Source organism: Saccostrea cucullata, unplaced genomic scaffold (genome assembly GCF_032062105.1).
Source record: "Saccostrea cucullata isolate Sc308-1 unplaced genomic scaffold, CSIRO_AGI_Scuc_v1 ctg4695, whole genome shotgun sequence".
NCBI classification, from domain to species: domain Eukaryota; kingdom Metazoa; phylum Mollusca; class Bivalvia; order Ostreida; family Ostreidae; genus Saccostrea; species Saccostrea cuccullata.
Genome location: NW_026939668.1, coordinates 62,582 through 86,956, shown reverse-complemented (window position 1 = coordinate 86,956; position 24,375 = coordinate 62,582). Strand labels below are relative to the sequence as shown.

Below are 24,375 nucleotides of genomic sequence, written 5' to 3'. Positions count from 1 at the left end.
CAGTATCTAAGCTCAAAAATCCGTCACACAATTTTACAAAATTGGAGCAGAGCAAAGACGGACCTTCAAAACATCAGAGGTGCTCCTAATTTGTATTATTTAATAGACTTTTGAGCTTGAATACTGTTTGTAATCTCCATATTTCTTATGTGTTAACTAAAAGTACTCTGGAATTTTTGTGCATGAGGATCATAAGTAGCCCATGGAAGAAAGTACGAGAAAATAAATAGATCAACTTTAATATTTATTATTAAATTCTATATAAATAATTTGCTCATCCCTCATCGTCTCACTTATTTTTTTTGTTTTGGGGCAACATAGCTTTATTTATCGCTTTATTTGGTATTATATTATCCAAGGGTCGTTGCATTATGCGTAGGTGACTGTTAAAGCCCTTGGGTCTCTTGTTTATTAATTGGATCCTAATAATCATGTTCATGCGGGATGTAATTGACTGCCTAACTACTAGTATATTGTACCAATGGACATCGAGAAAGTAAATCTTTCTAAATTTATTTTTATTTCGGTTTCACAAACTAGAAAGCTCGGTTTCACAAACCAGGAAGCTTTTTAAAACATAAATTTTATTTCAAAATAAAAATAGAGTTTAAATATGTCTTACCTTTACTCTCTGGAGAGGAGAATTATACTGGTTTTCCTTGTGTATTTCACTTTTCTTACTTCATTATCGGAAGGTAAAGTAACTGTTTTGTTGACTCTAATAACCATAAAATATGTTTTTTACAACTATGCTACTGATTTGATTTGGGGTTATAGGACGGTGTCATTGTGCTTTTCGTTACAAGTCTGATACGCTACAAGTAAACTTTCACAAAACCGGAAAATTTTTATTTACAAGAGTCGTTAGTATAGAATTAATTATAAAATATATAAAAAGTTCTCTCTGAAAAGTCTTCAGTAGCCGGTACTACTATGAAAACTTAAAAAATAGAGGTGTACAAAGTGTGGTTTTATGCCTTTATACAGTAGCTTCAAATGACTGTTCTTTTTACTAATAGGTATGGAATCATGATAATCAAAACTCTTCTTCGGAAAATTCTCTAAGCAAAAGTTATTCTATGGTATTTTAAAAATTAAATAGAATTTGCAACCAGGAGATATCAAGTGTATCAGTTTCCATCTAATTTGGTGACACAATAACCACAATCCATATCAAGTACCGCTTTAAATCTTGTTTATGATATGACGCTTGAAAAAAATTTAATGTTGTGTTAAAATGTTACTTTTAAAGTTAGAGTGGGTCATTTTTCCATGTTTTTGTTAATTATAAACGATAGATGTATACATTTTCCCATACTAAAGATATCTTAAAATGAATCAGGGCCTCTTATATAGTAATATGAGGTTGTCCTACAGTTCCGTAAACAAACGTTATTTGGGACATGTTGTAACGAGTTGTCATGAATTATTCAAACTTTAAAGTATAATAAAGATATCAACAACTAATATTCTTAATGTAAATCATTGCGTAGTTACACAGATTATCCTATTCAAAAGCAATGTTTTACTTATTGATGCAAATAGGCGGCAGTGCAACATTGAATATCAAAGATTTGTAAAATCTCGCAAAAATTAATTACAATAAAAAATTAAAAGGGTTTCTGGTCACGTGTTGGGGTAATACACATGTAAAACAAGACGTATTTGTGAAACACGGATGCCCCCGCTTGGCTGCTCAAATGCAAGGTAAACTCCTAGGACAAAAGATCTGTTGGTATCAAAAGAAAGATCTTCTCACAAGAAATACATCTGTGAAATATGTAAACCTAAGTACTAAGGGTTCAAAAATTATGATCAAGGTTAAAGTTTTTTTAAAAGTAGGCCAAACTTAAGGTAAAGATAAAAAGATGTATACCCCATCGATGTGCGTTTTAAGTACAAAAACCTTAGCATCAACTATTCAAAATTTGTGGCTATGTCAAAAGTTTAGAAATCTTTGGTAGAGTGGGTAAAACTCCAAAATCAAGGTCACGGTTTCAAATTTGATAATACCAAAATAAAGGTCTGTCACAAGAAAAACACTCGTGAAATATAAAAGCCTTAGCCTCTAAAATATTATAGAGAAGTTTAAAGATTTTGCAGATAAACAAACAGATAGACAAACAGACTGACGGAACAAGAACTATATACCCCCATATTCGATTACGGGGGCATGAGAAAACCTCTGCGATTTTCAAGAATTTTGATTCTATTTTTGTCCCTTCTGCGAAAGCGAGCGGACGTTAGATCTCATAATCATTCGTCTCAGTCTGCCACAAAAACTTTAAATTTGTTCGTAACTTATGAAAAAAAGAAATAGGACTTTAACATTAACACCAGTGAGACACATTCATTATGATGATGACACCAAGACACCGGGGACAGCTTACATAGTTACGACAACACCAAAGTGTTTCTCAGCTCTTCGTGGAGTAGTTGCAATAGATTGATAAAAGGAATAAACGCAGAGACTATGCAACTGAAATAAAACATTGTAAAATCTAAAATTTTATGGGGTTTTATTCAAATCAAATCCTCATAAACCACTACATTTTCCTCAAACCATGAAAATTTGACCCTTCAAAAGTGTGTAGTTTTATATTATACACAAAGGCTAGTTTTCTATTTTCTGAATCGATCTCCAAAAAATATTTGATATTTGTTTACAATGTGATTAAAACAATCCTCATTCTATATGTATGTACGGTAAGATATTATTGCACGTGTGAATATGTCACGTAATGACCTACATATACATGTATGACCTGTAAAAACTTTTTTATTCTCTGCATATAGATATACCACAAATGTATACATTATTAGAAAAATAAAACTTTCTTTGTCCCTCAATATTCTATATTTTGTTGATATAATCAAATGTCTTTTTACGCGTACACTTTGTGTCCCTAAAGTTATATCCTTCCTTCCCTCTTGTCACAATTAAATCACATTTCCTGCTAAAGAAGAGGGATGAAACTCACAAGCAAAACAATCTATAGTGTGACAAACATAAAAGGGACAAAACTTTTCATCTTTTTCAACTTTTTATCTCAATAATTATCAAATATTTTCTTGATATTTCATCGAACATTAAAATAAAATTTACGTATAATATCTTATATTTGCAAAAATATCACAAAGATTGAGATTATGTGCCTATGGAATATTATACGCACACTAGAAATGGCAAAAAGCAGTCATTTTTCATTATATACATGTGACACTAATTATCGATCTGAAACATATGGAGATGACAAACAGTATTCAAGATCAAACGTCCATAAAGTATATAAGTGGTTTTCTCTCATTTTAAAAGAAAAGTAAATCCTCAAAGCTTGCAATAAAGTATACACTTTTACCAAAAATATGGAGCAAAAACCCATAATACCTTAATATAATTTGATGACAAAAACTCGCACCTTTTTGAGAAATGCTTGAAGTCAATTCAGTTAAGAGTCATTGAACAAACATGATTTCTATTATGACATTATATTACTCAGGAATTGCGTAGTCTAGTGGTAAGCGTAATAGTCTTACAAAAATTGATACTCAGTATTTTAATTGCTCGGATCGAACCAAACGAACACCACATTATTTTTAATATAAGAATAAATTTTGCTGTGAAAAATTTTCTCGGAAAAGTTTTTGTTATCACAAATAGATTGTTCAAGAAATCTTTTGCTTTGCTTAGTGTCGCTTATGTACTGATTGATGGCAATGATCTCCATCAAAAATTAAAGAAAAAAATATTCAGAGGATGTAAATACTGTACGTGTACTTAAAATGGTGGGCTTCATATTTTAGCGGCTTTGGCGCAGACAATAATGAATACCGCTAAGAAATCATTTATAAATAGAATATTCGGACCAAACATGTGTAGCGCTAATTCATGATTACGCCAACAACTCAAAATCCATTGATAGCACTAAATTTTGAATACGCCAAATTATATCCACGTACAGTATATTTAACTTATCATAAAACTACCTTGTAAGACCATCGTTACACACTCAGGATTCTCTCATGTAATTAAACAAATCTATTGCATTCTACAATGTATGTGTTTTAAAAATCATATGCATTGTAATCTTAATGTTCAGATTTTGAATGGGATAGGGCTAATAGGCTTATGAATTGTGTTATCTATTTTTTATGATTTTATGTTTAATTTTTCATATTCCAAATTAAACACCTTGTAACATTGAAACTAAATAATTAGAAGAAAAAAAACTTTCTTGAGCTTGGATGTGTATGTGCACTAGTTCATTGTATATTGGAGGAGGGATATTCCTATTCATGACCACCATAATTTATACGCGGTAAGTTGTTTCAATTAAAGAAACACGAAATAAAAGCTTCTATTATATCAACAATTTTCTCTGGTTTAGGTTCCGCTTAATACTAGCATATAGAATCGAAGATATGCTTTTTAAGAAAATTGTTTTCTTTTCATGCTTCGTAAAATTTTACATATCCACACTTTCATTTTCACTGATCAAAAAAAAATCTAAGAATTTCATACATGTCTTGTAAATAAAGTAATAAAATAGTACTTGTATAGTGCAATTTAATATTTGAATTGAATATATACTCGTATTTATAAAAGGACGTATTTTTGAAAAACTGATGACCATGTTTGGCAGTTAATTGCAAGCGTTGAAGCTTCACAAATGCAAGTTAAACTCCACGATCAAGGAAAAAGGTCAAATTTGGTGGTAGCCAAAGAAATGTCTTGCTTGTCTTAAGTAATTAATCTGCGGACTATACAAACCACGGTTTCTTAATGTTCAAAAGTTAGGGATCAAGTTTAAGTTTTAGAAACGTGGGCAAAACTCTAAGTTCAAAGGCAAATTTGGTGTTACCAAAAAAAAGTTTTGTAACAAGGAATATACATGTAATAACATGTGAAAGCCCTAGCTCTTACAACGAAAATTATGAATAAGCTTACAATTTTGTAATTTTTTGTAAAAGTGGTGAAACTCAAAGGTCAATGTGTCAAAAGATCAAAATTAGTGGTACCCCAAAAAGATCTTGTCACAAGGAATACACCTGTAAAATATGAAAGTCATATCTCCAAACACTCAAAAATATGAGCATTGTTGATGTTTTTGCGGACAAACAGATAAACAGACAGACCGACCGACAGATAAGACAAAAACTATATACTAGTAACCGCGAATCTTCGATTAATTGGGCTTAAAAATTATACACAAAGATAGATGTGTTTTTGAAATACAGATGCCCCAACATGGAAGATTATGACGAGGGTTGAAGTGTTTTCATTTGCATCCTGCATGTTCAAGGTCAAAATATTTGGTATCCATAAGAAGGTCTTTTCAAAAGGAATAGATCTGTGAAATACGAAAACCGCAGTGTCTAGTGTTCAAAAGTCATGACCTAGGTTAATTTTTTTTTTTGAAAAGAGGGTCAAATTGTTGGTATCCGAAAAAATGTCTTATTCCAAGAAATGAGATCTGTGAAATACGCAAGCCCTAGTACTTGCTCTTCAAAAGTTATTGTTCAGGTCAAAAAGTCACAACTGTTGGTATCCAAAGGAAGGTATTGTCACACGTAAAACACCGGTGAAATATGAAAGCCCTAGTTCATTATTCAAAACTTATGGCCAAGGTAAAAGTTTTGAATAATGGACTATAAATTTTGGTGAAAGTTGGTCAAACTCCAAGGTCAATAGGTAAAATTTGATGATACCCAAAGAAAGGTCTTGTCACAAGGAATATGCCTACGAAATATAAAATCCATGACCCACCCATTCAAAACTTATGGAGAAGGTTAAAATTTTTGCAGATAAACAGACAGTCAGACAGAAAGATAGACGGACGGACAGGGCAAAAACTATACTTAGCAAAATAAGTTTAGCAATTTTTTTTCAAAGGTATAATTTTAAAAATATTTTTCGAAATTGCTTTATTTTGTTTCTACTTAAAATCAATATAGAAAAGGTAAGAAAACCACACTTCTTTTTTTACTTCACGCGCAGAAACCGCGTAAACAATAAAAAAGGTTACGCTCGAACGCACATGGTCCTGGAAGATTGATTGTTTACTGTTTAATGTCCCTCTTCAGAATATTTCACTCTTATGGAGACGTCACCATTGCCGGTGAAGGGCTGCAAATTTAGGCCTATGCTCGGCACTTACGGCCTTTAAGCAGGGAGGGATCTTTATCGTGCCACACCTGCTGTGACACGGGGCCTCGGTTTATACGGTCTCATCCGAAGGACCGCCCCATTTAGTCGGCTTTTACGACAAGCAAGGGGGTATTTAGGACCTATTCTAACCCGGATCCCCACGGGGCTGGTCCTTGAAGAATTTTTACTTGAAAAGCCCTTCGAGCACGCTTAAAAAAAAGAAAACCGTTGAAAAATTGCAAAAACGTCAAATTGGGAAATGTCCAGGACTTTTCAAAAATGAACGTCAAACGAATTTAGAGATGCTTACGCTGGTTGCTCAAAAATAAATGTCACTGAACACTTTCTTGTGCATCCGTTCGCCATATATTGACTTTTAAACCGATCCCGGACCACCTGACATTATAGTAATTGTCAGCGCTCAGAATGTTCACAAAAACGACGGTAAGACAAGATCGTTTTCTTATTACAACATCGAGACGTGACCGTTTCATGACTGCTTTTTAAGTTGCAGACGATTTATGCCGTTCAATCGGACTGAGGTTATGTGGGCAATGTGGTAAAAAAACCCAGCTAGGTTTAGCAAATTTTCGAGCTCGAAAATCTCTCACGTCATCGACAGTCCCGCCTCGCATGGGCAATGCCCACACGACACACTAGCCGTTCTTCATCAGAATGATGTTTCGATCTTTGATTGGTCCGCGAGATCGCCAGATTTGTCACCTATTGAACACGTCAGAAACATTCTTGGTCGTCGTTTAAGAAAGCGATATAACGTAAACAACGTAACAGATCTGACTCTTGCCCTGCAGCAGTAGTGGAATCAGATCACCATGCTTACGATACAAACCTTATAAGGACCATGAGACGCTATTGTGTTGTTGTTATTGCTGCAATTGGAGGCCTTACACAATATTGAAATTGATTCTGACTTTTCAAACCCGTATCTGTGATCAGTTTTACAATATTTCTTATAAAACAACACACAATTGTCCATATAATCTGCCCTATATTGTTAAGTGTTGACTAGCTCATATCACAATTTAATTGTAAGTGCTGTGTCTATTTTTTTTCACTTTATTTTATAATAAATATCTTAAACTGCTTAACTTATTTTGCTCAGTATATATACCGAGGATAAAGGGGGCGTTACATAAAAATGAAATTAAAATGCAATTTGATATCTAATGAATTAGTTTTCCATTTGTACAACTGATCTTTTCTTTTTATGTTTGTTGTTTATAGCCTCCATATACCTGACAGTTTTCCCCCCTGGCCCCGTGGAGGAGAATCAGAACGTGACAATTCAATGCAACTTTGACAACAATCCACTAGAAGCAGCTTTTTACTCTACTGCAAACAATAATACTTTCTGCAATCTAACATCAGATTCATCAGGATCAAACTGTAAAGCCAGTTTTTGTTCTCTAAATTACTATACAACCTGTCCGAATGATACAACATATCGTGTGGTTTATCCTGTTCCCAGGAGATGGAATGGAGAAGGAGTTTATTGCAAGAGATTATTCTCAGACGAGAGAAGTAATCTAGTCAATTTCAATGTTTTAGGTTTGTTATTTCTACCATTGAGTTTTCCTGTTATTTATTTTATCAAACTACTTGCATTTGCTTTTGGATTTCCAATAGGAACGAGCATATCATTCATATTGACTCTCTGTTAGTATGCAAATTGCTTTTTACATTTAAGTTATCATGAGCATATTTGCATTTTATTTCGTAATAGAAATGTAAAAGTTGTGGTGGTATTATGATTCTTTCTTCTTGAAGTATTGTATGAGTTAAGACCTTCTTTCCAAATAAAATATTTATCTGAGTGTGAGAAAAATTGCTGTTTAGATAAAAGTAAATCCTTACGATTAGGATATCCAGTACAAGTATTTTGTTGTAAGTTATAGATTTTATTTTTTACAGAAGATACAAGAGATATTTTTATTCAGAAATGAGAGGCACGAGTGAAATTGTAAATAAATCCATTACTGTCTATTTTACTGTCTTTAAAAAAATTATAAATAAATATAATTTGTCGTATTGACTACAATTATTATTTTAAAATAAAACATCGTCATTATTCTAATTTTTATGGGAACGGGAATATCATTGTGTGAGATCATGCAGTGCGTATGGTACATGTACCTCAGTCTGCGGGTGTGACCGTCCGGCAGGGGATGTTCACTCCTCCATGGCATGGCACCTGATCTCACCTCTGAAGTTTCGGGGGTCCGTGTTTGCTCCGCTCTCATTTTGTATTGTTTTATGGACTTTGACATTGAATACTGTTCGTTATCTCCATATCCTCATTCTATAGTTTCAGTAACATCAGTGACCCTGACCCCAACTAACATTGTGGATGCTGGTAAACAGATAAATCTAACATGTCAGACAGACTATTGTAACCCAGCAGCCAGTATCACGTGGTACAAGGCATCATACATTGTAGCCACGCCCACCACTTACACTAGAGATATAAACAGCAATGGCTTTGTGAGAACGACATCCGTACTACAGTATACAGGTGTGCCAGAGGACAATGGTCAACAACTTTATTGTAATGCCAGCAACAGACCATCATGGCAAAATGTAGGGTCCAACAAATACACACTGGATATAAGATGTAAGTTCTCAGTTGTTGTTAGTGATATAAGATCATTCATTATTCGTCTATAAATTAACAAGATAACAAATCACATTTGGAAAACTCATGCTTAAATGGTCAAAATTTTCATAGCTTTATATTTCCATTTGCCAATGTCTTTCCCTACATGACAATATGAATTAAATTGAAATTCAATTGAATTTTCAATGACATGCAGTCGGTCAAATGATCAGACTTTCTTGTGCATTTTCTCTTTATAATGAAAATAGAAATAAAAATATAAGAAATAAAATATATTTTTAAAGCATTTAATTCGGATATGACATGAAGTCGGTACCTAATCAAATCTCCTATAACGCCCTTCGGGTGTTATCGAATATGATCACGTGACTGACTTCATGTCATATCCCAATGAAACTCATAAAATTATAATTATCTTATTTCTTAAGTACATTGTCAACTGGTTTTTGAACATTTCTGAAGTCAATTAGATAAATTAGCAATACTAGCTTGCAGAATTCACGTATTTTGGTCCTCCTAATCTATGTAGAGAATAGAATACCCAAAACTCGTATGAAAATTCATATAGAATCCGTTTGTTCGTATGTTGATCGGGCTTAATATCAAAGTATAACATTTTCAATAGTACAAAGGATTATATATATGAGGAAGACTACAGGTCGGTCTGATAGATGGAGATATCATTGTCAAATCCTTATTTACATGTATATGTATGAATCATTATTTCATATTGCCATTGTGCACCTCCTCTTGTTTTTACTTTTTGATCTGACAAATATTTTGGGTTTCCCACAACAAAACATACATTGACACTCTCAATTTATTCATATGGGAGGCGGGGGTATCATTTAGTGAGCTTATTATTGTCCACGGTGCCTCTAGTTTAAGCAATGAATCATTTTTTGAAAGATATAGTGTCATAATTGCAACGGTATGTGCGATTTTAAATAATCTATCAAAACACAGAATGATTTTCAAAGTATTTTTATACTTTGAAACTGGTGAAATTTTTTAAATCATAAATATTTCAATTTTTCTTTTCATTTACATTTATTTTATTTTCTTTAGATCCCTTCATTTCTCGTTCCCTAAATGTATTTATTTCCTGTAAACAGACGAATATTTCAAATGTTTGCAGTGATTTTGTTCCCTAGAGTTATTTCCTGCAGTGTCCCACTTTAGTTACTTCCTCCTCTACATTACAGAAGAGAAATAATAACGGATTCAAAAGTAATTGCTACTCACCGAAAACAGTTATTTCGGCTAAATTTGATGAGCGTTTCGTCGTCATTTTTTTTACATACAAAATAATTTTTTAGTAAATATAGTGTAATATAATTTTATTCAGGAGACAATAGGTTTCAAACAGTAGTTTCCTTTGAATTCAGATATATTTATTACACCCCCTAGATGACTACATACTGTAAACCAACTTGTATTCGCGACGACTTTATTTCGCGATTTTTCAGGGATATACTAGTTCGCGACAATTAATTTTCGCGATCAAGCCTTTTTGTATCTGTTGTTTATAGTCACATGCACTTTCAGGACCGGTTTCGCGGCGAGAAATATTCGCGATGACGAGGCACTCGGAAACTTTGCAAAAATTTCTCGCACGAGGATAAAAGTTTACAGTAATATGTTTTCACTTATACTAGGAATTTCAGGATTAGAAAATATATGTACCTAATAGAATGTTATTATGAATATAAAAAGAAGTCTAGTTGATTTAAATTTTATAGATCCTCCATCCACTGACCCTGCCATAACAGCCTCCCCTCCAGGACTTCAGTATAACACAGGGACTACAGTCACATTGACCTGTCAACTGTCAAGAGGAAACCCTGTAGCCACGTTGTCATGCAGATGTAAGAACATAGTGATAACAGGAACCAATCAGAGTAACTCTACTACAGCGGTCTCTATGTTGTCATTGGTGATGGATAGTTCCTACAACAATCAGCAGTGTACTTGTACAGCGAATCACAGGCTACTTACCAGCCCTAAATCTACGAGTGTATCACTGACCGTATTCTGTAAGTCAAATTTTGCAGTTTTTGTTTATATCTTATCTAATTTGGTCATGTTACCAGCCGCCTTACCAGCACTAAATCAAGAAGTGTGACACTTACTGAATTAAACTGTATTTTGTAAGCCATTAAAGCCAAAATATATATTTACACATAACTTCCAACTTTTATATCATAGAGTATAATTGCTATCATGTTTACTACACACTCCTACTACTGTTTTCGGAACCTTATAATTTACGGTTTTCTGCAAATTATTATACCAGAGGATTTCATATTTGTTCTGGCAGTAGCTCTGGCGAGACTTAGAGGGACTAAAATTATACTTATTATCGTCATATTAGCAAGTGAGGCATCATGTGGATTTGATTGACAAATTAGCTGAATGAAAACTTCATTGCGGGTTAATACACCCTTCACTGTTCCTCCATGAAATCCTGTAAAACGTTCTAAAATGTCTGGAAAAACATTTTTTATAGGGTATGATTTTAAAGAAACAGACTTTGGTAATTTTCTGTATACTGACAATATTTCATTTATAAAACCAGTTCTACTCTCTCTTTTCCCTTTGAATTGGGCAACCTAGACCACGTGTCTTGAATTTAAATCACACTAACTTTAGTTGGGGTGTACAGGGAAATTGAAAGGATTTTATAAGAATTTATAAGTGTTTAGGACGTAAAGTGGTCGTTTGTGTGTGTGTGTTTTTTGTACTCTGAAAATGCCTCGTAATAGGAAAAATGATAATATTTGAATTTTTTACATTTATATCTGTCAACAAGTTGTTTTATATATACACATGTACAGTCTATATTTTATTTCTATGTGGACAGATATTATCATTGCAGGCACATTTAAGGAAAATCACATTTATTTGCCATAGATATATATACATTTTTGTTCTTGGTGTTTTCTTAATTGTATGTGCATTAATTTTGGTAATTTGTTCCTGCTGCTTCCTGGTAAATATTGATAAGGTACAAGATCCCTTCTTTTACCCACAAAGCTCCACCACCATCAACAGGAAAATATTTGATTCTAATAGGCACATTTTGGCAACATTTTAAAACTTTTTATTCATGTTAGCAGACTGATTCATTTAAGAAATAAGATATCATTTTTAGAGTCTCATTTGGATGTGACATGAAGTCGGTCACATGATCAAATTCTGTAACGCCCGAAGGGCGTTATAGTAGATTTGATTACTTACCGACTTCATGTCACATCCTAGTGAAACCCCAAAAAATGATATTTTATTTCTTATATTTATATTTTACTTTTATTCGTGTTACAAGGAAAAATGGGCGCTATTTGGACATTGTTATAGAAATGCAAGATAACGTAACCACGGCGTCATATGACGTCACAGTAAAGACTTTCTAATAGTCTCGTGCAGTTTGCCCAACTGCATGTCATTGAAAATTGAATGTCAAATTATTTATATTGTCATATATGGAAAGACATTAGCAAATTTAAATATTTGGACATAAATAAAACCGTCACGATTAAAAAAAAGACGTACAATTTCACACACAAACAAATGATTAATTTATATGTACTCTAATATACTAAAAGGAAAAAAGAAACGCAGGGTAACATAATATGCGAATTTCTTTTGACCGCATAACTAAAAAATATGAAAATTGGTCAGAATGAGAATCATGGTAACTTATGCAAAAAAATTAGTGTTATGATACTTAGTCGTGACGTGTATGACGTCACGTAGAAAAAGTGCTAAAAAGTACCAAAAAAAAGTCTGTGCAACTTTATAACGACAAGTTTGTCAACGATCTTCTTGTTCGATTTGATGCACTTGAGGTATACACATTGATTTTCAGTATTTATAGATGAAATGCATTACTTGCAATCTTGTAACAGTTGACAGAAGTTCAATAGGGTCTGGCTTCACATCTCATTAAGTAAGGACAAAGGCAACAACGGCTTGCTGTGCAGTCGCTAGTAAATTTCATCCCGTAGGACTTCTCAACCGTCGTCAGAAAGGGCCTCGAAGGTTTTCAATCCACCATGACGATGACGTTGTCGTGTAACAGAGCCAACTCAAGAGTGGTTTATTCGTCCAGCCACCCGTTTAATCGCTGTCTTATTACCATAAAACTGCTATTAATAGAGTAGGTATTCATAATCATTACATTTATCATAAAACTGAAAAAAAAAACAAATGCGCGATTTGTATGTTTCAGCTTTTCATCTTCACACGTTGGTGTTCCTCTCACTGGTACATGCACGCGCTGTTTGCCTTTTTTTTCGGCATGTTTACCTGCGGGCCATAATAGACTCGGTTTATAAAGACTTTTTGGCAAACAATCGCATTTACCCACTCGACTGGTCTCCGTAAAGTCCATCTTTTTCTCATTGAATATTTGTAGGGCTGAGGGCTAGAAATGCCGAAGATGGTCTCTTTCAACTAAGGGTTATCTTGTTGAAAAGGTTGAAAAATATCCCTATTTGTAGGATAACACACTGAGTCTTATGAACTCTACTCAAGGGAGTATAAAGGCTGTGACAAAAACATCTCAATGAAGATAATGATAATTTTCAATTTCATTTTTTAGGGGGTATTGTCAAATTAATCTCAATAACATATAAATTATGAGGTAAAGTCAAATATTTCACTTAAAAAGTTTACCCAGCGTTTCTTTTTCTTTTCAGTTAAATAAATATTAGATTTGGAATGTCACAGTGCTACTTTAATTCGATAATGCATATGTACATATAGAAAAATAATCTTTCACACATTATATTAGATCCTCCATCTACATACCCTGTCATCACAGCCTCCCCTCCAGGACTTCAGTATAACACCGGGACTACAGTCACCTTGACCTGTCAACTACCAGGAGGAAACCCTGTAGCCACGTTGTCATGGAGATGTAAAAACTTAGTTTTGATAGGAATCAATCAGAGTAACACTACTAAAGCTGTCTCTGTTTTGTCATTGGAGATGGACAGTTCCTACAACAATCAGCAATGTACTTGTACAGCTAACCACAGCTTACTAACCAGCCCAAAATCAAGGAGTGTGTCATTAACTGTATTCTGTATGTCAACTTTTTCTAATTTCTGTACATTTATAGACTTCTTGATTTTTGTCATGTGACTAGCTTCATCACCAGCACTAAATCAAGAGGTGTGTAAACAACTAACTGTATTTTTGTAAACCATGTAAATCAAACTATTTGTATAAAAGTTACAAAATTTTATATCAACCTACTTTTATCAGAGTGTTATTGATAAAGTGGCTACTACAGGAAAACTAAAGAAGGATTTTACGTGAATTTTAATTGACAGGAAGTCAACTAGCCTCATAGGTTATCTTTTGTTCACCCTAAAACGGTTTGTAATAGAAAACTCGCACTTAGATTGGTACAAGTTCCCTCTTCATATCTGTCAAACAGTAGTGTAATGAATACACATGGTCTCTATATTTTATGAGTTTTCGAGGGAGGTGTTCTTATCATTTTAGGAACATTTAAGGATAATCACATTTATCTGATATAGATATCTGTATATTTTTGTACTTGTTATCGTAATTGCATGTGCATCATTTTTTTGTATATTGTTGTTGCTTATGAAAAATATCATTAGTTACATGATCTCTACCCCTACCCACCACCGCTAGGTAAAATATTTGAATTTGATAAGTTCAAAGAAACATTAACTTTTTTTTTATTTGTGAAGCCTTTTTGGAAATATTTTTAAAGATTTTAATTTATGTTAGCAGATTGATTACATTTAAGGTAATGAAACCATCATAACTTAAAAAATCGTACAATTTCACCTAAAATATTTTTTTTTTTATTTACACATAGTATATACTATTATATTACATTAATATAATAGTATGTGCTACTCAAAATTTTAAATGAATATGCACATATAAATAATAAATAAAATTATCTTTAAAATTTTACGATAGATCCTCCATCCACTCACCCTGTCATCACATCCTCCCCTCCAGGACTTCAGTACGACACTGGAACTATAGTCACCTTGACCTGTCAACTGTCAGGAGGAAACCCTCTAGCCACGTTGTCATGGAGATGTAAGAATATCGTTATGACGGGAACCCATCAGAAGACCTCTATCACACCCGTCTCTATGTTGCCATTTGTGATAGATAGTTCCTATAACAATCAGCAGTGTACTTGTACAGCGAATCATAGCTTATTTACCAGCCCTAAATCAAGGAGTGTGTCACTGACTGTATTCTGTAAGTCAACTTTATTTCTAATTTCTGTATATTAATAGACTTTATTGATTTTTGTCATGTGACTAGCTTCGTTACCAGCACTAAATCAAGAAGTGTGACAACTAACAGTTTTTTTGTAAACCATGTAAACGAAGTGCAATCTTTGTCCTTACTAAGGCCACGAGTGTGTTACCGACTGTAGTTTGTAAGTTATCTAGCTTTAAAACTATAATTGATTCTTTTAAATATGTTTTGGAATTTGATTATGAGATCAACCTGTAATTGTAGAGATGCTAAAAGTGATAAATTATTTTAAAATTTTTATAAACGTAGTTGCAAAAAATATGTTGTTAACTCTGACAGGAAAAAGGGTAGGATTCGCACAAATAATTAATCTGTCATGAATCTACTATGAAAATTTTAACTTCTGGTCTGTTTTTTTTTAAGAGTGGAAGACAAATATATCATATGCACTTGAAACAATATCATGTAGCTTTTACATGTAGAGTTTTAAGTATCTGTGTGTTTTCTTAATTTTCTTCGAGTAATAATTTAACAATAAATAAAAATCTTCGCTATCATCTGAGTATGATATGACACTATCTTAGATGTCAAAAAGAATTAACAACACTCTGTCTGTACATGTAAAGAGGGAATATTTTGAATATTGACGAATCTGGTCGTGGTGAATCTTTGGGGCGGCCGCCGCGGGTCGTCCCCCAACAATGAACAATGCAAGTGGCAACCTCAAGCTGGCTAAATTGTGTACTAGGTAGTAACTTCACACATGCACAACGCCACGAAAATAAAATGCAATACATGTATATACAATGGGCTAATATCCCATCGACAGAGTTATCAAATATAAATGTACAATATGGGCCAATATCCCATCGAATGTGATAAATTTTCAGTCCTAAAGTTGTTTAACGGGAAAATCCCATTAAAATTAGATATAAACTGAATTAGCGATACATTACACAATTGTTCAAATATATGTTGAAATCTGTAAGATGTAATAAATTGCGCAAATAGCGCCACAACAAATTGTGCAAATAGTGCCACAAATTGACACATCCATTTGAGGTGGGTTCTGATGATAACGACGATCAGACCTCGTGCCTTTAGAACCACACCTGACGATACACCGCGACAAGGGTTGCTATGGTTCTGGCAAAATCTTACCTGAAGATGTAAAATATAGCACAGCAGTAGCATGGTAATAGAGCAATTAAACATAGTTCAAGACTGTACAGTTGAGGGGGGAGAGTGGGTTTTTTTCGGTTTAAGACCAAATACTTCTAATTTTTACTTCATCAATTTGAACCTACCAATTTGTTCGGCTGCTGGATTAGAAAGAGAGATATGACCTTACGTCATTTATTATATACCCAGTGATAATCCTACTAAAAAAACCGTATGCGCAACCCGGTTTATTCCGGGTAGTAAAGCTGTCATTAAAAGAGTATAAACAATTTGATAGATGAATATAAGTTGCAAAATAAAAGAGAGATAGTCTAGTTTTCAGTTTTAACTGAAGATTTCTAAATGCCCTTATCTTCTATCACTATCACCATTTAGACTGTTAACAAATGCATGCTAATAAATGAATGGACTATAACCAATCTCCAATTTATCATCAATAAGGTCGAAATAAAAATAATTTTTCATGAAATAAATTACACAATAACAAATTTAAAATCTTTCACTTCAGCATTTAAGTCAACGTTACACAGGGAACTTTGATACATTGTAACTCATAGGCCTCTGGTTTTAATTTAGATTTTAAATAATAAACTTTTCTTTTTTCAGATAACAATGTTATAACATCAAGCTGGAATAAAACATATTCTGTCAAAGAACATGAACGTTTTCAACTGGTTTGTGAAGTGGATGGAAATCCGTCATCTAACATCACGTGGGTGTTCGTTAGAAATAACAGCGTTATAATAAAAGACTATAATGTTAAGAAAAGCTCATTGGTAATATCTTCAGCAAACTGCTTAGACTTTGGAACTTACAGAGTATTTGCAGACAATGGAAAAGGTCGAAATGCTAGTATAACTACAAAATTGTTGGTGAAATGTAAGTTTTTTTTCCCTGACCTAAAGAACCTCAGGTTCTAAAATAAGACATTGACTGATTGAAAATGCTCACAAAATGTCTCTGAATTCTCAAAGTAATGTGTTTTTAGCCACGATGATTCCTCAAACTTATTTTTTAAAGTTTATTGTATAATATAGGAAAATGAAGTAAATCTCAAATAAGTTTTCAGGAAATGCGAATAAATACACCTACTATGCATTTTCTAATTCGAAGAGCAGAAGCCACGTAGAACATTTTAGCCCTGAGAATTTCTGAAAAATCAAAACCGCTTAGTTTATGCAGTATTTTTCACTAGGACTTTTGCTGAACATACATTTATTGAACATGGCGTAATTTTTCTTCTAGTTAATGCATTATGACATCATAAAATGAGTCATTTCCCCATATCATCTAAATTTCTTTGAAACTGGCTAAAGGTTGAAGGTTTTTTTCAATATTTCATATTAAAGACAACCTCTGATCCGAAATATGCAATAACATCAGGAAAGATCTGTTTCGAAAGATTAAAAAAAATGTTTTACTTTTTGGATCGAGGGCTATGCTCATATTTTAATTCTTTGCAGAAGGTAGTCAAATACACCTGTTTTCTGCAAAATTCAAGAACATTACATTTTCTCAAAGCCTGTTTTCAAATACTAAGATTTTCAGAATAAAATTTTATTAAAAAAAATTGAAAGCACTAAGTCTCTACTTTATTTTAATATTTGAAATGGTAAAGAGGATAATAGTTTATTGAATGATATAAGGGCCATTTTATACATAAAGTGAACCTAGCTCTTTTTATCAACAGACATATTTTATTAAAAAAAATTTACATTCCTTTGATGGATGACAACTCCGATTTCATATAACTCATATTTCACCCTTATAGAGGCTTGTTTGATACATGTAAATATGCGGAAGAAAGTTGAAAAATATGATTGTTATTTCTGCTTCCCGCTTAAGCCTGTTTACGCAAGTTAAATAGTTTCAGAGAAAAGTTGTAGTTTACTATAGAACATATTATACCACTTCCGTTGTTCTTATTATTTTCTTTGTATTCGTCGTAACTTTTTTTCAAACTTCTTTTCTTAAACCACCGTGTCAGTTCAATCCAAAATTACCATGAATAATTCTAGGTTGAAAGGAATAAAAGTTTGAACAAATGTAGAAGTGCCTTGCATGGGGGCTAACTAAATGCAAGAAAATAAAATGGATATTTCAAAAATTTCACTTGAAGAACATTTTATGAAAATCGATAGACTTGTCTAAATTTAAGTTTTTTTCTGTCGGTTGTTTGGCGGTACCACAATACTAGTATATGACCGTCGTTACCATAGGAAAAATCATATGTGAAAAAAAGTTGTATAATATTATTCTCACGAACCATGGCATCAGCAAAGTTGTACTTAAATGAAAGTTTCATTACATCGTGTAGATTTGCATTATGCAAAGTAAGGTTATATTGTACAATTCAAATCTAATTTTACGTTTGCTATTCTACTTAAATTTTCCAAAGACACAAATTTGATACTTTGATTCATTGTTTGTTTCAAGTTTTGAATTTTTCATTCAGGTAAACCTCGGTTATACCTCATGGATTCTCTAACTCCAGTCAAATTAGTTTTCGGAAAAAATAATTCTCTTCAAATATTTGTGAGAATTTTATTGTTTCCACCAGCCACGCAGACAACATGGCATTTTTCAAAAGAAGAAAATGAAAACAAAGTCATCACGGATTCTGTAGATGGGTACAGAATAATGTACACGAATGCCGAATTTGAACAAAATATTACTCTTAGCAAAAACGTTGTTAATACAGGGGACTTTGGAGATTATACACTTAGAGTGGAAAATGAAATTGGTGCCTTTACCAGGATCTACAATGTGGTAGCAGAATGTAAGTTCATATTTAGTAAGTCTCATTGTATGCAAATTCACGACTCACTTTCAACATCAATTGAAATATTTTTAATCACTATTTATTCGCAGAAACTTTTATTTTATTATGAGACCGTCTGCCTGCGAAAAAAATATTCTTGCTTAAATTTTTATCGGCTTTCGATTATTATACACAGCAACCTTCACCCCTACCCCACCTACATCATTTCTTATTGTTTAAGGTGCTTTAATCCTCAGGTTCTGAAAACCTGGCCTTGGCTGATTGTTAAGTTCCATTTGGAGACTTTTTGAATTAAATCAAACATTTAAGATTTATCCTTCCTGGCCGAGGATCTGAGCAACTTAAGCTTTATTTTTGTATCAATTTCCAGGGCCACCTTTAGAGCCCATGAACTTTACAGCGAGCTGTGAAAATTCCATAAAGATTTCCTGGATTTCTAACTTTAATGGTGGGGATGATCAAAGATTTCAAGTTTCATATTCAACTGATGGATGTTCGATAGAGTCTTTTAAAGTTCTTAAAGAGGACATAAGTGATGAAGGGAATGGCAGGCCTCACAGCTATATTCCGAGTCTTGAGATGGAAGGACCATTATGGTTTACAATAACTGCTTCCAATAAGTTTGGAAATACTACATCAGATGATATTTTTTGCAATGCTGTTAAAAGTAAGTATGTCGTTATTTACATGGGCAGTTATTAATAATAACGTATGTTTGTAAGTTTGGTGAATCAAGGGCTCCCAAAACTTGGCACCATTCATATGGAATCCTATATATTTCCTGTGAAATAAAAGTAGTGTGTAGTCATTAGAATAGTAGTTTAATAGTAGTTTAATCGATTTAAATCCCGTGTGGATCCGGGTTAGAATAGGTCCTCAGTACCCCTTGCTTGTCGTAAAAGGCGACTAAATGGGGCGGTCCTTCGGATGAGACCGTATAAACCGAGGCCCCGTGTCACAGCAGGTGTGGCACGATAAAGACCCCTCCCTGCTCAAAGGCCGTAAATGCCGAGCATAGGCCTAAATTTGCAGCCCTTCACCGGCAATGGTGACGTCTCCATATCAGTGAAATATTCTGGAGAGGGACGTTAAACAGTACATAATCAATTAATTAATCGATTTAATGTAAATATGCTATTAATAAGTATATGAAATAAATATTTAAAAATTCGATTATTAATACTCATAAAACATCATGTATGCAGATAAGATACTATGGAAAATATAGATACTCGTATTTTATACGAAAGAATTGCATGCAATAAATAAGTGTGAATAACAAAAGGTTGGTGAGTTGTTTTGGGAACACTAGTAACAGTATTTTGCAATTATATTTAGCTATTATTTTATATGTCTAAATACGATCACTTTCGGGGCACATGTGAAATGAAAAATAATTTTGTAGACTTGCAGGCTCAAGATTCAAATAAACAAGAACTATCAGTAATCGGTGGCACGATTGGTGGAGTTGTTTTTGTTGTACTTGTTGCAATCTTGATATTTTTGAATACAAAATATCAAATTCAAATTAAATGTGTTGGTGAGTACCTTTGATAACATGTGTTACGGACTTGCTTTTCATTTAAGTATATGAATATTATTTAATTTACACATATACATTTTTTATAATGATTGTTTTAGAAAGAAAATCAAACCAAAGGTAAGTGAAAACAATTTTTAACACTTAAAAATGTTATACTTTTGTGAAGAACGGCACACTAGAATACAAATAAGACAAGTTATGTATGCTAGTCCATAGATCAACATCAAACTTTAGCTCGCCTAGATACTGTAAATGTATTATATTTAGAGAGTACGATATTTGAGAGAAATTGATTTTTGAATAAGTTCCCGTAGATTTGATTTAGAGCATTTCTTCATTTTCTTTATTAGATGTATATTTGTAAGACAATTAGTGTTGTACTTGATTTAGCGGTTGCGGTTGCTGGGTTCCGCGAAAGCCGCTAAAAAGAATATACAGCCAAATGTAATACGTTTATAGTATATTCCTTGCCAAGTTCAAGTTACATATGTTTATAAATTAATGAGAATATGATTAATATGAGAGGGATATTTTAGAACTAAAGTTACTCAGGCGGGCATTGTAATCATTGGACTACTTAATCGTCATAACAAATTATTTTTCTGGGAAATTTAAATCAGATTGTCTGAATGTAAACATTTATTTTATAGTGGCGTGAAAAACAATGTATCAGACAATACCTCAGAAACAGCTGGTGAGTAAACAAATGAGTCATTGCTTCTCATTTTTTATTTTGAATTTGGCACTTTGATTGATTTTCTTCATTCCTTTCTAATTTTAGGTCCTCAAACGGAGATGAGGTATTGTTTTCAAAAGAGTAAAATGTAGATATGTAGAAAGATATTTTTAAAAGACTCGTATAATTGTGTGTTAAGTTTACCTTAAATAGTAGTAAAATTCAAAATCATGTATTTAGCGTCCAGTATGAAGAACTAAAAAAGACTAACCCGAATCAGGAAAACAGCTATGAGAATATCAGTTCACAAAATAGTGAGTATAATTACAAATTTATACCTCTAGACTTCAAGTCTGAAATCATGAAAAACATTTTTTATAATCCATAAAGGAATTCTTATTATGATTGACTTTTTTTGTAGAAAAAAGAATATCTGGGTACGTAGACGCGCCTTCATTAAGACTGATGTTGATTAAAAAGTAATTAACCATAAACAACCATACGATCATGTATTAAATTCAAATTTTAGTCAGTTTGATTTATGAGATACACTCTTTTGGACAATACAGTGCCACATATGAAGATTATCAACCTCAAAATGAAGAAAGAAAGTATGAAGAATTTACAGGTCCGAAAGGTATGACTGGAAAATGTTGATAACGATAATAAAAAAAGCATATATTGTAACTTCTTAAAGATATAATACATGTTCAAAAAGGCAAAGGTAACAAACAAAAATTTTAATGTTACAATTCTGTGTACAGGGGTTTTACTCAAAACTTTGAAAATGTCTAAGGTTGGATCGGGTACCAAGTGGAAGACAGCATTTCCTCTTGACTCGTCACATCCGCTAGAGAAGCGAATAATTTGGGAGAAATAAACAAAATTAAGACGCCATGGCATAATAATACTACTGTAACATACATGTAAATAAGGAAAGTTGACGATGGAAAAGCCAAAAGCATCTGGTTTGCAAATACAGTTAAGTTGACTGTTGGTCTTTGAGGTGTAAATTCAGTAAATTATCCTAACGTAAAACGTATGTGGCATATTCGGTGGTGTAGTTTGGGATTTACGGAGTCGACTTACGAATGGAAATATCTATTGAAAATTGATAAATCGTCTGCATATATTTAGTGCCAAATGGATGGTCATGCAGGTATTACTTTAAAATCCAATAGGACAAAAATTGCTTTTAAATTTATTGAGTGTTTCTGCGATTCAATTAGGAATTAGTATGGGTATCTTAACTTTAACATAATGGTTTGAAATGTACAGTTGTTACCCACAAACCATTGATACAGCTTTAATACCATTTAGAAAATGATTCATATAATATATATTACATGTTAAGAGTTACTATCTAAAAATACAATGGAAATGTTTAGTACAATTTCAAACAGGAAAAGAAGAATTTAATTTATAAAAAAAATAGATATGGGGTTTCAATGGGTGTTCGATGAACTATTAACTGTATTCAGATGATAATTATTTGTCACAAAGCACAAATTATGCCCAAGGACTCTCGAGTTATTAAGAATAATAACTATGGTATTATTCACACTTCGAATTCTGAATATGAATTTTCGGGTATGAAAGTGCGTTTCCATTTTCAAAATAGTCTTTTGACATTTAATGTATATGGAAGTGTTCTAAGTTTTAATACTAAGCTGTTGCTATCTTCTCAAATTACATAGTTTTGTAGCTCTGATTCGTATCAATATAATACAAGTATATTGAAGTCTTGTTCTTAATTCACCATTTCAATATTGTCAATATAATGATCTTTACTCCTAGCATCTACAACATAGCCTTAAGTCGAATATTGACTATAGATTTTTATATAAATTGTCAGGCCATCAATTTCACACTGAGTAATTATTATCAATGATTATTCCATTTGATCTCTCTTGACAAGGAACACACAATGGGATTTAACTGATATACACAGGGGATGCACACTCACCTATGGGACCTAATTCAATCTCTAAAAGTTCCAGAGGCCCTTGTTTGCTTACTCTCAATTTCTATTTGTTTTTTTAATATGGATTTCTGAGCTCAAATTGTGTTCGTTTTCTGTATCCTTTATTCACATCTTTTTTCCTGAAAATTTCTGTAGTCCATTTTTTGTCAAAGGTCGTATCTTAATCGTAATTTAAATGCCAATATTTGTAATGAGATGGTAATTACAGTGATTAGCGTGGTACGTTTCAAGAAAAAAAATCAGCAGTTTTGGCGCTTTGGTTTGGACCCCATGCATGCAACATCCCTAAGATTCGGAATAAAATTTGCCGAGATAATAATAAAAAAAAGTTTTATGGTTTATAATTCAATAAATTTCATTCATAAAAACTTAACTAAATTCGTAAATGAAGGATATGATTTTTCTACATTTTAAACAAATGTTTGCACTTTGTTTGTCCATCAATTATCAATTAGATATCTTATGAGATGTAAGTTAAGCAAATGTTTTTTGGGTTTTTTTTAGACAAAAGCTTACATAAATACTTTTTTAAATTACAGATGAAAAAGATACCACTTACACGAACTCCAAGGTCTTGTCCCCTGCAAATGTTTATGAAAATATGTCATTCAAAGGAAACTGAGAACCAGCTGGTCTATACAAGAATCTTCGTTTATTATTGTTGGTTTTTTTTCTTAAATTATCTCGAAAATTGATAAGATGGTGATTACATGTGCAATAAGGTAAATAATTTTGAAAATGTTTTTGTATACCTTATCATACTGTAAATATTATGTTGTAATGCATTATATAAGCAGTATTTTCCGCTTTAGTCATGCATGTTTATAAAAGTATTTTGTTAAATTATTTTTATGTTTTATTTATGTTTACAATTTCTTTGCAGAACCATCTACAGTAGCCTTAATATACATTAAACATTTTAGTATCAATGTTAATAAATGAAGTGAAAATAGTAAAAAAATCGTTTGTTTTGTTTTCTTTCATTGGTAATTATTCTTAAGTCTGTATTGTCTAAATGAATAAAACGTTTGACACCAATAAGTCTTGATGAAAAGCCCTAGCGCAAGAGTAAAACTAAACAAATTTTGATCATATTTTTAACTATAGAAAGAAGAGAAGTTTCTGAATTTTAAAAGTGCTGCTGATTTTCTGACTTAATAA

General features: G+C 32.6%; 1 protein-coding gene and 1 long non-coding RNA gene across 7 annotated transcripts; one reads left to right on the top strand and one right to left on the bottom strand.

The window, feature by feature from the left end:
• Positions 1–312: 312 nt before the first annotated feature.
• LOC134253533 (synaptogenesis protein syg-2-like) lies at positions 313–24,126 on the top strand. 6 transcript variants are annotated; one of them, XM_062736052.1, is made up of 17 exons: positions 314–695; positions 7,394–7,717; positions 8,475–8,780; positions 10,526–10,819; positions 13,579–13,872; positions 14,751–15,044; positions 16,836–17,108; positions 18,685–19,008; positions 19,382–19,678; positions 20,417–20,551; positions 20,653–20,671; positions 21,205–21,248; positions 21,336–21,354; positions 21,471–21,544; positions 21,652–21,667; positions 21,800–21,867; positions 23,754–24,125. In XM_062736052.1, the coding sequence occupies exons 1-17, from the start codon at positions 614–616 to the stop codon at positions 23,834–23,836; spliced, it is 2,946 nt and encodes a 981-aa protein (XP_062592036.1). In that variant the 5' UTR covers positions 314–613; the 3' UTR covers positions 23,837–24,125. The 6 variants fall into 6 exon arrangements, with proteins under 6 accessions (XP_062592038.1, XP_062592042.1, XP_062592036.1 ...); XM_062736054.1 differs by lacking the exon at positions 10,526–10,819 and having other exon boundaries at positions 313–695; positions 23,754–24,126; XM_062736053.1 differs by lacking the exon at positions 13,579–13,872 and having other exon boundaries at positions 315–695.
• Positions 12,713–14,850, bottom strand: LOC134253534 (uncharacterized). Its single transcript, XR_009989143.1, has 3 exons — positions 14,768–14,850; positions 13,596–13,786; positions 12,713–12,931 (listed from the first exon to the last, which is right to left on the bottom strand). It is a non-coding gene; the product is annotated as an uncharacterized LOC134253534 (long non-coding RNA).
• Positions 24,127–24,375: the final 249 nt, after the last annotated feature.

Coding starts and splice junctions, on each gene's coding strand:
- LOC134253533 (XM_062736052.1), top strand. CDS start 614: ATGTCTTACCTTTACTCTCTGGAGAGGAGAATTATACTGGTTTTCCTT. Junction 19,009..19,381: donor CTACAATGTGGTAGCAGAAT/GTAAGTTCATAT, acceptor ATCAATTTCCAG/GGCCACCTTTAGAGCCCATG. Junction 19,679..20,416: donor TTTTTGCAATGCTGTTAAAA/GTAAGTATGTCG, acceptor ATAATTTTGTAG/ACTTGCAGGCTCAAGATTCA.